The sequence below is a fragment of the Wolffia australiana genome, chromosome 3, assembly GCF_029677425.1.
Source record: "Wolffia australiana isolate 7733 chromosome 3, ASM2967742v1".
Classification (NCBI taxonomy): Eukaryota; Viridiplantae; Streptophyta; class Magnoliopsida; order Alismatales; family Araceae; genus Wolffia; species Wolffia australiana.
Window position 1 is genome coordinate 6077647 of NC_135837.1, and position 14237 is coordinate 6091883.

General features: G+C 42.5%; 1 protein-coding gene across 3 annotated transcripts in view; it reads right to left on the reverse strand.

Moving 5' to 3' along the window:
• LOC144700768 (Transducin/WD40 repeat-like superfamily protein) overlaps positions 1–14237 on the reverse strand; it is a 36669-nt gene that overhangs the window by 1184 nt on the left and 21248 nt on the right. For all 3 annotated transcript variants that reach the window (XM_078572278.1, XM_078572279.1, XM_078572280.1), the window contains 3 exons: positions 10559–10624; positions 9663–9740; positions 9404–9576 (listed from right to left, as the gene is read on the reverse strand). In XM_078572278.1, the coding sequence (XP_078428404.1) occupies positions 9404–9576; positions 9663–9740; positions 10559–10624 (317 nt within the window). The remainder of the gene's footprint in view (positions 1–9403; positions 9577–9662; positions 9741–10558; positions 10625–14237) is intronic.

Sequence of the window (14237 nt, forward strand, 5' to 3'; positions counted from 1 at the left end):
TCAATAAACATCAAAACCGATTATGTGAATGGATACCAAAATAATCCAACGTAAAACTCATCATTACAGTAAATGTCAACATTTAATTAAAATTATCAAATTAAGTACTATAATTTCAGTATTAATTAAAAAACGATGACCTATGTACTTGACACAACGTAAAATATCATTTAAAAACTGTTGAATATATATATATATGTAAAACATGGTGTTTGTACAGGTCCAGTCATGTATCAGATAAGTAACGGCTAGTTTAAACTAGCCGTTAATAGCCGTTGACTAGCCGTTATAAAACAGGTTATTTAAATGTACTCTTTGTGAAAAATGAAGTAGACGTTTTGTGTGTTTTCTCTATACTCTTGCTTTATTCTTTGCATCCTTGGAAGAATCTGCATATTCGTCATGGTATCAGAGCGAAGTTACGTGACTGTCTGAGAATCCAGAAGTTTTCGTTTGACGGCGAGGTCATCCTCCGGGAGGACAGTTCAAGCTGTCGGCAGCAAAGTCCGGGAGGACAGCTACGTCATTCCTCGCTTGGCGGCGGCGGGAGAACTTCTGGCGTTCGGCGGGAGAACCCATCTTCCGCCCGGCGAAGTCAGTCCTTGCTCCGCGGAAGGAAATTTGTCATTCGGCGGGAGAACTCACCTCCGGGCGGCGAAGTCATTCTCGTTTGGCGAGAGGATCCTCCCGAATCATTCTTTGACCGCCGGCCTCTGTTGCTCGGCGGGAGAACTCTTCGCTCGAAGCTTTGCTCGGTGGGAGGACTCTTCCGCCGGCATCTGTTGTCCGAACAGCTTTGGGAGGATTCTCAACTGGAGATATTCAGGCTAACGATCAGCCGTCGGATTTGAAGCTACAGACCATCCTTCGGGAAGGTTAGCAATCAGTCTAAAATCTCCATCTAGCTCAGCATCAACCAATCTATGGCGGTAGGAGAAGACACGACAATAATTTCCACAGAGCTAACTGCTCAACCAGTTCAACAGACCTCTTCCGGACAAGTTGTGTTTGCCGATCGATGGATTACCCAGCTTCCAATTCTGGCTAAATGCAATGTCTTCAATGGGAAGAATCTTTTATAGTGGGAACGCACCATTCAAGCAGCCTTGGAGCCTCGTAAGCTTCTAAGGTATCTCACAGAAGAAGCTCCAAATGAAGATCATCCTCAATATCCAAAATGGATAATAGAGGAAGAATTTGTGTTTGCATGGATGTTAGACTCTATAGCATCCGAACAACAAGCCAGGTATTCAACGTATGGAACGTCCAAGGCATTATGGGAGGCAATACATAGAAGCCATTCTAAAAGAAATGATAAGACCAAAATTATTGATCTGATTATCCAGTGTTACACCCTTAAACAGGGTGCTATGGATGTCCTAACTTATTCTAATAAGTTAAGAGACATTCATAATGAACTGGATCACTGTCGTCCTCCATCCACTGATCCAGTAGCCTGAGCACATGAAGCTACCAATCGCCTATGTCAGTTCCTACAAGGGCTCCGACCTGAGTTTGAGATGATTAGAAGCCAACTATACAACAGGGAGGAGGAGCCGACTTTTGATGAGGGAGTATCTAAAGTTATGCAAGAAGAAAGCCGCCTGAATGCTACTCGAGGACATACTGAAAATTTGGCATATGCTATGAAAAACCAGCATCAACATAAGACTGACTCAGAAAAAGGAAATAAAGAAGACACCAAGGACATTATCTGTCACTACTGTAAGAAGAAGGGGCATGTGAAAGATAAGTGTTGGAAGCTTCATGGGAAGCCACCACATATAGCACGAGCGCATATGTCTCAACAGGGAGCACCCAATTCAGGGGATGACCTCCCCACAGCTCAAGACTTTCAGAAGATGATGCAAGAGCTCCAGAGTCTGAAGTCTATAATCAACTCAGGTTCAGTTATTGGGTCAACATCTATGGCCAATTCTGGTAAACAGGAATTTATTACTAATGCTGCTTTACTTACTAAGGATCCACGGAATGCCTGGATCCTTGATTCAGGAGTAACAGACCATATGTCATCAAGAAGAGATCTCTTCATGACATATGACAACATTACTCCTGGTAGGTATGTTCAAATTGCTGACGGCACACTTCTTAATGTAGTTGGTGTTGGCAGTATGAATATACAACCAATTGGAGACTTAAAAAATGTGTTATGTGTGCCCAAATTATTTGTCAATTTAATTTCAGTACAAAAACTTGTGAAATTAGATAAATAAAATGTCATGTTTGATAATTTGGATGCGTATTTATGTCATAAGGAGCTCGGGTGGAAGATTGGACTAGCTAAGATTCAACAAGGCCTTTACTACCTACCTTCGCAGCACACAAGGTGCCTATCAGAAGATATACCCAAAGTGGCAGCTGAGAAGACATCACCCCTAGAAACCCTTATGAGTATCCATCAGCGGATGGGGCATCCATCTTATCATCTCCTAAAACACATGTATCCTCAATTGTTTAAGGATGTTATGGTAGAAAGTTTAATCTGTGAATCTTGTCAGTTAGGAAAATTTAAGCGCGTTACTTATCCGCCTAGTCAAACCAGAACGACTAAACCATTCCAACTAATTCATTGTGATGTCTGGGGACCATCTTCCCAAATAGACATACTAGGACATAAATACTTCCTAATATGTACTGATGATTACAGTAGGTATAGTTGGATATTTTTACAGAAGAACAAATATGAGGTAACAAGGAATATTCAAGGCCTATGTACTTTGATTAAAAGACAAATTGGAGATCAAGTTCAAGTATTAAGGACGGACAATGCTAAAGATTTCCTGAACAATGAGTTGAGAGACTTCTTTACAGCTGAGGGCATAAAGCATGAAACTTCATGCCCTTATACCCCACAACAGAATGGGGTGGTAGAAAGAAAAATAGGAAATATAGTGGACAAAGGGAGAACACTGTTGATACATGGAAATGTACCTGCAAACTTATGATGTTTTGCAGTCTTGACAGCTACCCATTTGATTAACCGGTTTCCATCAAAGATGTTTAACTTCAAAAGTCCCTTGGAAATACTTGAAACATATTACCCCACCGTGAGACTGAAAACTGGCCTACCGGTCAAAACCTTTGGATGTGTCGGATATATATACAATCATGCTTATAGACAGAACAAATGGTCATCAAAGGGACTCAAATGAGTCTTTGTTGGATACGCGGTTACTCAAAAAGGATATAAATTATGTCATCCTGTTACTCGTAAATACATAGTTACTAAGGATGTAGTATTTGATGAAAATTTGTTTTATTACAAACCCAACGGGAGTGAGACTCATAGAGATACATCTCATCTCCTCAATAGCGAAAGTATCAGTGCAACACCTCCTGAACAATCTGCCGAACAGAACATAGTATCTGATGACACAAGGGAACGAATTACTATTCCTAGTTGCCAAGATGACTCCAACATACCTGAATTGCAAGAAGAGCATGAAATGGTAGAGGATATCTTGACACATGAGACACAAGAAACTATCGGAAACCAACAACCTACTCCATATCCAAAGTATTATCAGCGAAGGAGAAAGGAGAAGGCTCCAGAAATTTCATTTTTGGACAAAGGAGGAGGAATATCCCAAGAAGGGGGAGTAATAGCTTCAGAAGGGGGAGAGATTGCGGATGGTAAAGAAAATGAATGTCCAATTGCCTTGAGAAAAGGAACTAGAGCATGTGTGAAACCGGTACCTTATGATATGGTAAGTTACCTGAATTATCAGAATATTCCACTTGAACACAAAGTATTTCTTACGAACATCCAAGATGTTCCCATTCCAAAGAACCCCAATGAAGCAATGAAGAACATTAGGTGGAAGGAAGCAATGGATGAAGAGATGAGAGCCTTGTTAGAAAATAATACTTGGGAAGTACTTGAATGTCCAAAAGACAAAAGACCCATAGGTTGTAGATGGGTATATACAATTAAATGTAAATCAGATGGCACTCTAGACAGATATAAGGCACGGCTTGTAGCTCGAGGGTATACTCAGACCTATGGAATTGATTATCAAGAAACCTTTGCTCCAGTAGCAAAGATTAACACTATTAGGATATTAATCTCTCTAGCAGTCAATCTAGACTGGCCATTAAACCAATATGATATTAAAAATGCTTTTCTCCATGGAGATTTAAAGGAAGAGATCTACATGGAGGTTCCCCCAGGATACAAAGAGGAAGAAAAACAGGGTAAGGTATGTAGACCTAAGAAAGCACTGTATGGTTTAAAGCAATCTCCTAGGGCATGGTTTGGAAGATTCACTCAAGCTATGAAAGTGTTGGGAACACAAGTTATTCTTCAAGAATCAGAATTTAAATCTGATTACTATTTCGATCGTATATGTAGATGATATTATAATTACTGGGAATGATCTAGAAGAAATAGGATTTCTAGAAAAGCATCTGGATAAGAATTTTCGAGTCAAACAGTTAGGACCCCTTAATTATTTCTTAGGAATTGAGTTTGTGCAATCAAATGAAGGTATTTTAATGACTCAGCAGAAATATATACTTGATCTCCTTGATGAAACTAAACATAATAACTGCCATGTCAATGAGACACCAATTGAGGTTAATCATAAGTTAACTATTAATGAGGAAGAACCTAGAATAGAAATTAGTTCGTATCAGAGTACTGTAGGAAAATTGTTATATTTGACACATACGAGACCAGATATATGTTATGCCGTAAATGTCTTAAGTCAGTTTCTGCACTCACCTAGAAACTCTCATTTTCAAGCTGTCAACAGGATTCTCAGGTACTTGAAAGGAACCACAGGATTGGGCATTGCATACAAGAAAACAGGTAAACTTGATCTTATTCTTTATACAGATTCTGACTATGCTGGGTCTCGACTTGATTACAGGTCAACTACGGAATACTGTACAATTCTTGGAGGAAATTTAGTAACGTGGAGAAGTAAGAAGCAGAGTGTTGTCTCAAAATCCAGTACCGAGGCTGAATTTAGAGCCATGTCAAAGGGAATTGATGAAGCCATGTGGATAAAATACTTACTGGACGAGTTAAAGATTCAATATGAGAAGCCAATCGTTATCCGCTGCGACAACAAATCAGCTATAAGCATAGCCCATGACCCAGTGAAACATGACAGAATGAAGCATGTGAATATTGGTAGATTCTATATACAAGACCACCTGGAACGAGGAATTTTGAAGACAGAGTATGTAAACTCCGAAGATCAATGTGCTGACATCTTCACTAAAGGTCTCCCCAAAAAGAAACCTACAGCATCTGGTGTCCAATCTTGGAATGTCCAATATACATTCCTGCACTTGAGGGGGAGTGTTGAATATATATATATATGTAAAACATGGTGTTTGTACAGGTCCAGTCATGTATCGGATAAGTAACGGCTAGTTTAAACTAGCCGTTAATAGCCGTTGACTAGCCGTTATAAAACAGGCTATTTAAATGTACTCTTTGTGAAAAATGAAGTAGATGTTTTGTGTGTTTTCTCTATACTCTTGCTTTATTCTTTGCATCCTTGGAAGAATCTGCATATTCGTAAAAAACAATTGGTACAGGAGGGGCACAAAGAAAAAAAACTTCACCTTAACATAATGAATTTTAGTCCAAGATAGTAATGAGAGTGAGATATAAAAAGAGCCCAAAAATTCAAGCATGTCGCATACGATAAGGCAATAAGTGGGCTCAAAACATTATTGTCTCTCAGTTCATCGGACCTCTATACCTCTATGACATGGATAAAGGGAAATCAATGTATTTTTTAACCACCCACTTCATTTTAGAATTTTTATTAATCTCAATAAAATAAAAAGAGGAATACAAGATCTAAGATCATTAATCATTGGACAGAGGGACCCCACCAACATTCCTGCCAAATCCATTCCTCCAACCCACAGGACGAATTAAAAAAGGCGAATACCTAATTATCCTAATCAAGATGATAAGATCCTCGAAATCACAATGAATAGGACAGAAATCTCCGAAACAAATTTCCTGAAAATAGTACACCAATCAATTGGGACAACAAACAAACAGGAAAGATAATACCATAGCGGACGTTCAGAGGGACGATTAAGAAGAGAAGTGGAAAAGGAAACATAGGAGCAACCTTTTTTTTGAAATATAAAAGGGATGAACACCCGACGAATTGGTGAACCTCCCATCAGGACCTTACAGTCCTTTCACCATCAATCTGATCATATTCCAAATCTCCCCTCTTCGTCTGTCACCCGTGGGAGCCATGCCGCCTTAAATCCCTCTGCTTTGTTTATAGCTCCATCTGTTGAAGCCGTTCTTCCCCTGAACTGCACCTCATTTCTGTGCAACTAGATGGCCTACAACACCACCAAAACTCGGCCACTTTCTTTATGTCCTCTGCTGCTGCAATTCTGGACAGAATCCCAAAAAAGCCTCTTCAGATGTCATCTTCACCCTTGATATTGCCTGGCTGGCCAAAATCGTGCAAGCAAATGAACACTCAAAAAAGAGATGATTGCAACCTTCTTCCCCATTTGAGCATAACATGCATTGCGAGGATGTATCTGGATATAGTCTTTCACGAAAACTCTTGTCAATAGTCTTAGTCGTGCTAGCAGCCATCCAAAAATCCTCACCTTCAATGGGACTCTTTGTTGCCGTATGAATCTGCCTGCCCAGATTAATGACCCGTCTTCCTCTCACCCCTCCCATAGCTTCGCGTTGGTCGTCTGGACCGAGAAGGGACCATACGTCCATGCCGAGCTCATCCAGCGAGGAGGATCCCCTGCTAGCCCCAAATCATGAGGGCGACTCCTATTTTCAAGAAAAGCCAGTGCAACGTTTCTTGATCATGGTCTTTATTTATTGTCACCTTCTTACCCCCCATCTGTTGCTTTATTCTTATCCTCACATGTGCCTTAGTGAGTCAGACATGTGACAACCTTTCTCTGTTTCTTTCTCTGATAGGTCTTCATAAGGTTCTTATCACAAGATTTCAGATTAAATGCAGGTAACAAAGGAAAACCAGATTGCACCTGCTCGCACTTAATTAGACCCTATAGGAGAACTGCATTATTACAACTGGAGGAGGAAGAAAAAGAAAAAATAAAAGACATGTTTCAGCTTAACATCTTCCATCATTTTCTTGGATGACTCGAGTCGAAAATAATGTGGGACAGGTTAGATGGGTCAGCAAATTGACAAAACCCCTTTGATAGAAAAATGACATAAAAATTTGAAAATAAAGCAGGCCAAAGTCATTTTGCCACCTTTTCTTCCGCCACCGCTCTATTATCTTCTTCACCTTCTCAATCACTGGCTGTCAATCTGTGGTCGAGAGCCGTAGCATAGGTAATGACCTCCTCCTTAGTTGACAGCCCAAACCCTACAAATTCTGAATTGGCTCTATGAAAATCTGCAAATAGGTCTCATGATGTGGAGAGGTTCCAGGCTTTATTCACAGAGCCTTCCATAAACGATGTGGTGTAGCCTGCGTATTGGAGTAATAAAATGCATTTAGGGTACCTCTCTGTCTGAAACCCATCAACAGGTCAGGTGCACATGCTTGAATGGCATATGAAGCCAGGGTACAGTATCCACTACTCAGACAAACAAAAATAGTTCCAAGGGTCATCCCTACCTGACCCCCCAATTGCGGATGGACCCAATCCCCCTTTGGGCAACCATACACCACTATTGAAAAGGAACGGGACCATTTGGTCAGAGGACCACAAAAGATCCAGTCGAGGGAATCATCTGCCTTTGCTTTTCACATGAAGCCCCTAGTCCTCTTTCTCTTCCATACCACTGGAAATTCACCTGCCAATATTTCAGCGCCCACCAGCTGCCTGCAGGGAATGAAGGCTGACTGAAAAGGTTTGAACAGATCTCTGATCACCCCTTTAACCTGCTAGCTAAAACCTTTGCGATGATGGAGTATATGGGAATTTAGATAGTGAGATAGGCTGAAAGTCACCAACTTTGCTACAAGGAATAGGAGAGATCTATTGATTTTCTCTAGGCTTTAGTTTCCCCTTCGAAACTCTTCTAGGGTGTCCATAACCTCAATCCTCACCGACCCCTAGAACTCTATAAAGCCACGTGGACCTTGAGCCCCTTCTCAATTGAAGCCTTGATGGCATCTCTAACCGACTTTCTTGGGACCAGTTGCTTCTGCGTCACTCTGGTCCACCCTCTACCACTCCATTGCCTTTGGCTTCAAGCGAGAGAGAGGTGTGGCAGCCCCCTGGTGCTTTTCCAAGTGTATAACAGTCTGTAGGCCTCATTTCCTGCAATCCTGCCTCACATAAAAAAACGAAAAGGTGGCCAAACCCGGAGCTTCATGCCAGCTCCGTGAGGTCTATCCTCCATCTCTAACGTTGCATTGAAGTTCCACCAACCAGTTATCGGGACTTGCAGAAGGAAGAGACCACTTTAGTATGAGATTAACCGGACCGTAGACCGATGCCGCAACCTACTCAACCATTCCTCTGCCTTTTCAACTTCACTGCTATTATGAACTGGCAGATCCGTGGACCCTCTTCAGAAAACACCATCTTGTTCGAGGCCACCACCAAGCCCCTCAAATCGACCAACTACATTCACTGCTAGGAAATTCTCAAGGAAGCCTCGTCCTACCAGATTCCATTCCTTTCCTAAACAGCTTTCTATGCTTGTCTCTTACAAGCACACCACTGTAGCATCTAACTTGTGCAGGTATCATCCGACCACTCTGTGTCGCCATGCATCGCAGAGTCCGTGCAAGTTCCATGTGTCGCCCCCTGCCTCCGCACCCGCTGCAGCTCAGCTGCCTTGACTTTGACCATTGTGGATGCGTGGAACTTTCTGCCTCCTCACTCTCTCTGCCGCAAGAGAGGCCCTGCTCAACCTCCTACTCCATATCTTCAACCAGCCTAATGGTATTCCCCTTTGAATCATGTCTCAGCACAACAGTCTTCCCGGCAACCTTGCACTCACTACATCCTCTCCAATAGCCACAATCTACCATCTTTCCTGACCACCTCATCCCTCAGTGCCATCTTTCCCCTTCTGTATCCACCACCTTTGTATTGTACATCCCCCTTTTTTATACGCCTTGTCCTCTGAGGTGCATACACTCTCCAGTGTGTGTTGGCCTCTCATTCCACAACACAACGAGCCCATACGAAATGAATATATTAGAAAACAAAAAGGATACTTACAAGTATATGAAAATCTAATTGCTGTTATTGAAACCAAATATCAATAACAGTTGCTCTGCAGCCCAAACAGTTGACATTTTCCTAAAATGACCAGCAGCCTAATTCTTTCATGAATCATTAAACTTCGCAGAGAGAATAAGAAGTCATGTAAGTTTTTTAAAGGGATAAAACTCAAAAACAGAGGTGAAAACGGGATTGCTAAAATTCTTACCGGTTACTGGAGATGCATGAACACTCCAAATTGCAAATTGGGATCGATAGTAATTGTGTAAGACCCCATGTTTCGCACCATCAAATGGTTTTCCTGTAACATGCACATTGCATGCTGCTTTTGACAGGCTGAGGGTCTTTAAGGATCCATCATCAAACGCAAAAATAAGACAGCTGCAGAAAAATTGAGAAGAAATCGTTATTGCCAAAAAAGTTAGTGCCACATACTTATAGATAACTCCCAAGGAAGAATATGTCACCTGGGGTGTAGTAACCAGTCCAGACTCAGAATTATTTTTTGTGCAGGGTTAAAGTCCCACAAAGGACGATAAGGATCACTGCAGCAGATATAAAACAGCTTTCAAACCCTAATGACTGAAACATAAGATAGTCGTGCACTGCAGAGGCAATGTAATGTAGAAATATAAGGCTGGTCTCATAGAGCCAGGGGCTATGACTAGTCATCATTATCCTCGCCATTCATCCATGGAGAGGATGATGATGATTTTTTCCTCATCATTCTGTCCACAAACGAGGTTGAGGACCCTGACAGAAATCCTTGTAATCATTCCTCCAATATGACAAACTTGTAATTATCAGAGAACTGTAAATACATGTCTTGTGCAAACATATCTAGTGAATGTTTTAATATTGTTGAAGTTTTATTCAAATCTAAATGATAGTTTTCTTTGTATTTCTACCCTAGGAAAAAATCGACCATCTGATAGGATCCCCGACCATAGGTTAGTTCTATAGATAGAAGTAGGGAAGATGCAGCTTTCTAGGACAAAGTACGAGTAATGCCTTTATATAGAAGTAGGGAAGCTGAATATGGCCTAGAAATAAGTCCCTAATCTTAAACAGAAACAATGGACATGCGAGCACATAAAATCGGTAAAGGATTCAAAGAGACTGACAAGGGCAGGTCTGTTTTACAGCATAAGACATGCCTCTTCTGAAGAGGCATTACTCATGAGAGAAAAGGTAATGTAATAGCTCCAAGAAGCATCTACAAACAGCAAATGTGAAGCTAGACAGGAAAATAAAGATAGGATATTAATCATTTGAGGAATCCAACAGCTGGGAATTTCAAATACAAATAATGAGATTTTTTTACACCTATTTTAAACAAACAAAAGGAAAAATAACTCATTACCGTAAGTCCCAAAACTTTATGCCTTCATGTCCAGCAGTCACAAAAACACTTGGCCGTCGAGAATAACTGCATAATTTCAGCAAGTGTCATGCCAGGATGAACATTAAAGCTTGTTAAGGAGAACAAACACAATATGGACTTGAATATTCAGTTATGCCCTTTAAAAAAAAGAACACTTCTACCATGTTCTACATTTGTCCTATAAATGATACTACCGGGTTGGCCAAATGCTTTTACCATGGTCTCCATCTTCTGCAATGTTTGGTAACCCAATAGGACTCCTTTGACTTCTATTATGACTGGCCTCGGATCTCTCCCCCCAAACACCATTTTCTGGGAAACCATCGCCACCGAACATTGCTTCCCCTTTGATTCTTTGTGTCCAACCACAAACCACTACGTATGCTGTGATGGGGGCTCCTTGGAGGAAGAAAGTGTCTATACCCAAATTCTAGACTTTGGCACTCGTTGCTGGGAATTGCTTCAATGATTCTTGTTGGACATCCTCAGGCCTGGGGATCCTTTGACCACTTCCCCTATCAGACACCCATAGAGGAGGGTTCAGCCTAGATCTTCTCACCCAACCTCATCCAAGATCCCCATTGAACCTTGTGCAGGCTTTGATCTTGCCATCACCTGCTCCTAGATCCGGCTTTCCTTTATCCTTCCTTCTTCTTGTGGACATGCAAACCGCCAACGCCCCGTTCCTCAACATCACTGGCAAATAATTAATTCTCCACATTCTGGGACATAATGCCCTCTCAATAAGCATCTGAAACACCCACCTTTCCCTTCATTAAGTATTTGGGCCTCGTCCCCTGTGCTTGCACCTCCCAAACTCTGACACCCTCCAGCGTCTCTTTGGTGACACTGGATTACTGGCGCTCCATACCTCTGACCCACTAACCCTTTACTATTGTATGATTGCCTTCTTATCAGATTTCGTAAAGTGCCTGAGTGATACTCAGACCAGTCGCGACTTTGACTATCTGGTTTGGCTACTTGAGGCACTTGGTTTCCACCTGGTTGAAATGTCACAATTACTTTGGCGTGTAATACATTACCAGGGACAGAAGGCGAGTTGAAGATCAGGCCAAAATCAGGGTTTTGGATGACCTAGAAGATGTTAGAGTTTTATCACAGGATTAAGCAAGAGAGTGCCATAAACTTAGAGAGACAATCGCCGCGGAGGATAAGAAAGTGGAGATGGATTGGAGATGCCAACACAAGATTTTTAATCTCATAGCAAATGGGAGGAGGCGAACAAATCAGATATTAAGGGTGCTCGCAGGAAACCATGAGTAATTCGGTGCCCAAGCTGTTGGCAGAGCACTGACCGATCAATTTAGGAGCTTCTCACGACGAGGGAATACACACCAATGGAGGTGGAGCGGAAGAGGAGCAACTAGACTAAGTGAGACACAAAGGAGAGACCTGGTGTGTCCTTTCTAAGAGACAGAAATCCTAGTGGCAATCAAGGGACTGAAAGGGGAAGGAGCCCTGGGGCCTGATGGCCTCCCAGTCTTCTTTTCTAATGTCTTATAGGAGACAATCAAGACAGATGTAATGACTACAGTGGAGGAATATTGACAAGGAAATTTTGGTTTAGAAAAAATCAGCCGTGCTTATCTGGTTCTCCTCCCAAAATGTCATAGAGCTAATAGAGAAGGAGATTTTGGCCTATTGCACTATCCAACTCCATTTATCTTATCATAGCCAAGGTCTTGGCCAATTGGTTCAGGGAGGTGATTGGCGACTTGGTTGGTCCTTTTCAATCTGCCTTTATTCCTGGAAGACAATTGATAGTAATCTTGACTGTGTCGAAATGATTGAAAGTAAGAGGGTTCATGTGGAAAGCGGATTTTGCAAACGCATATGACTGCCTTGACTGGGACTTCTTATGGCCCTCTCTGTGACGTCATGGTTTTCTAGCTGAATGGGTGAGGTGAACAAAAAGTTGTATTATATCCCACTCTTTCGCAGTGCTCGACGGCCCGAAAGAGGTTCGATTCAACCCCAAAGAGGGGTTAGACAAGGATGCCCTCCAGCCCTGCTACTCTTTGTCTTGGCCGTGGATGCTCTTGCCATAAGAAAAATGGAGGCTTGCTCCAATGGCTTGCTGAAAGGTTTTCAGACCCCTAGTTTCCCGGCAGGTATTCCTCTTCTGCAATATGCAGATGCTACCACTTTTTTCATAGAGGGTGCTGAGGAGGAGGCTAAAAACCTATCCATCCTGCTTGACCTTTTCACAGACTGTTCGGGACTACACATTAACCGCGCCAAATCAGCCTTTGTCGGTTTTGGATTATCACAAGTGGAGGACGCTCTCTGTTCTAGAGCCTTGGGGACACCTCGTGGTACACTTCCTATGAAATATATGGGTCTCCCATTGACAGGGGTTTGTATCAAATCTATAGACTGGCATCCAGTAATGGAGAAGATAGAGTGGAAGTTGGAGGGATGGCAAAGCAGAGTGTTATCAACAGGGGAATGGTTGGTGCTACTACGCCACGTGCTGTCAGAAATACCTATTTTCTACCTTTCAGAGTTGAAACTACCAGTGGGGACCAAGGGCATCTCAAAAGTATGATGAGAAGATTTTTATGGAAAAGTTCAGGATCGGAGGAAGGGAGAGGGATATCCCTCGTATCGTGGGATAAAGTGTGCAGACCAATTTGCTTGGGGGGTCTGGGAGTATTGAAATTGCAAGATCTCAACCTAGCATTACTCGCCAAGTGGGTTTACAGACTCATGGGACAGGATACATCGATGGCTTCACTAGTTTTGAAAGACATGTATGGCTCGCGCTTGACCGATGAAGTTTGTGGATACCAGTCCGAGCAGCCTCGGCATTCTGGCAAGGGTTGGCGTATGTGTTTCCTCAAGTCCGTGATTTCTTTGAAGCCAAGCAAGGAGATGGCACAGCATTCTGGTTTTGGCTGGACGCATGGTCCCCCTAAGGCACATTGAAGGCAGAATTCCCACACTTTTATGCCCTTCCAAGGACCCCCCATGCCACAGTGAGCGAGTGTTGGTATGGCACATGGACCCCATGCCTTGGCGACACCCTATCCAAGCAAAGAATGGAAGATTATACAAGGTTGCAGCAAACCCTAATCCACCTACACCTGCTAGGAGGACATGATGGGTGGAAGTGGATAGGTACATCCTTCTCTGTTCGAGATGCTTATGTGATGCTCAGCCGTGGACAAACAGCGGAGAAACTGAGGATCCTCTACGCTTGTCACATCATATGGCGACAAAAGTCCCCCCTTAATGTGAAAATTATCTGTTGGCTGCTCCGTCGACGAAGAATAGTGACGAAAGTTATTCGGAAGAAATGGCTCCAAGAAGCTTCCGCATTGTGTGCTATGTGCACAAACGGTGATGAGGATTGAGCTCATTTCCTTTTTGATTGTTCTTTTGCCCGAATGGAATGGACCTGTGAGCCACTCCAGGGGGTGGATGTCTCATTAGAGGTGGCGTTTTGGGACTCAAAGCAAAGTGGAGCACCTAGGGGGCAAGAGGGACAGGTTCGACCCTTCGCAGTGCTATGGGCACTATGACAAAAGTCATCTTCAATGAACGGGAAGCATCGACAGACGCAGTGATACAAACAGCTGCAGGTTTTACCGTAGCATGGGGTAAAAGCCCAGGGCCAAGGCCCTGGCTGGCCTTA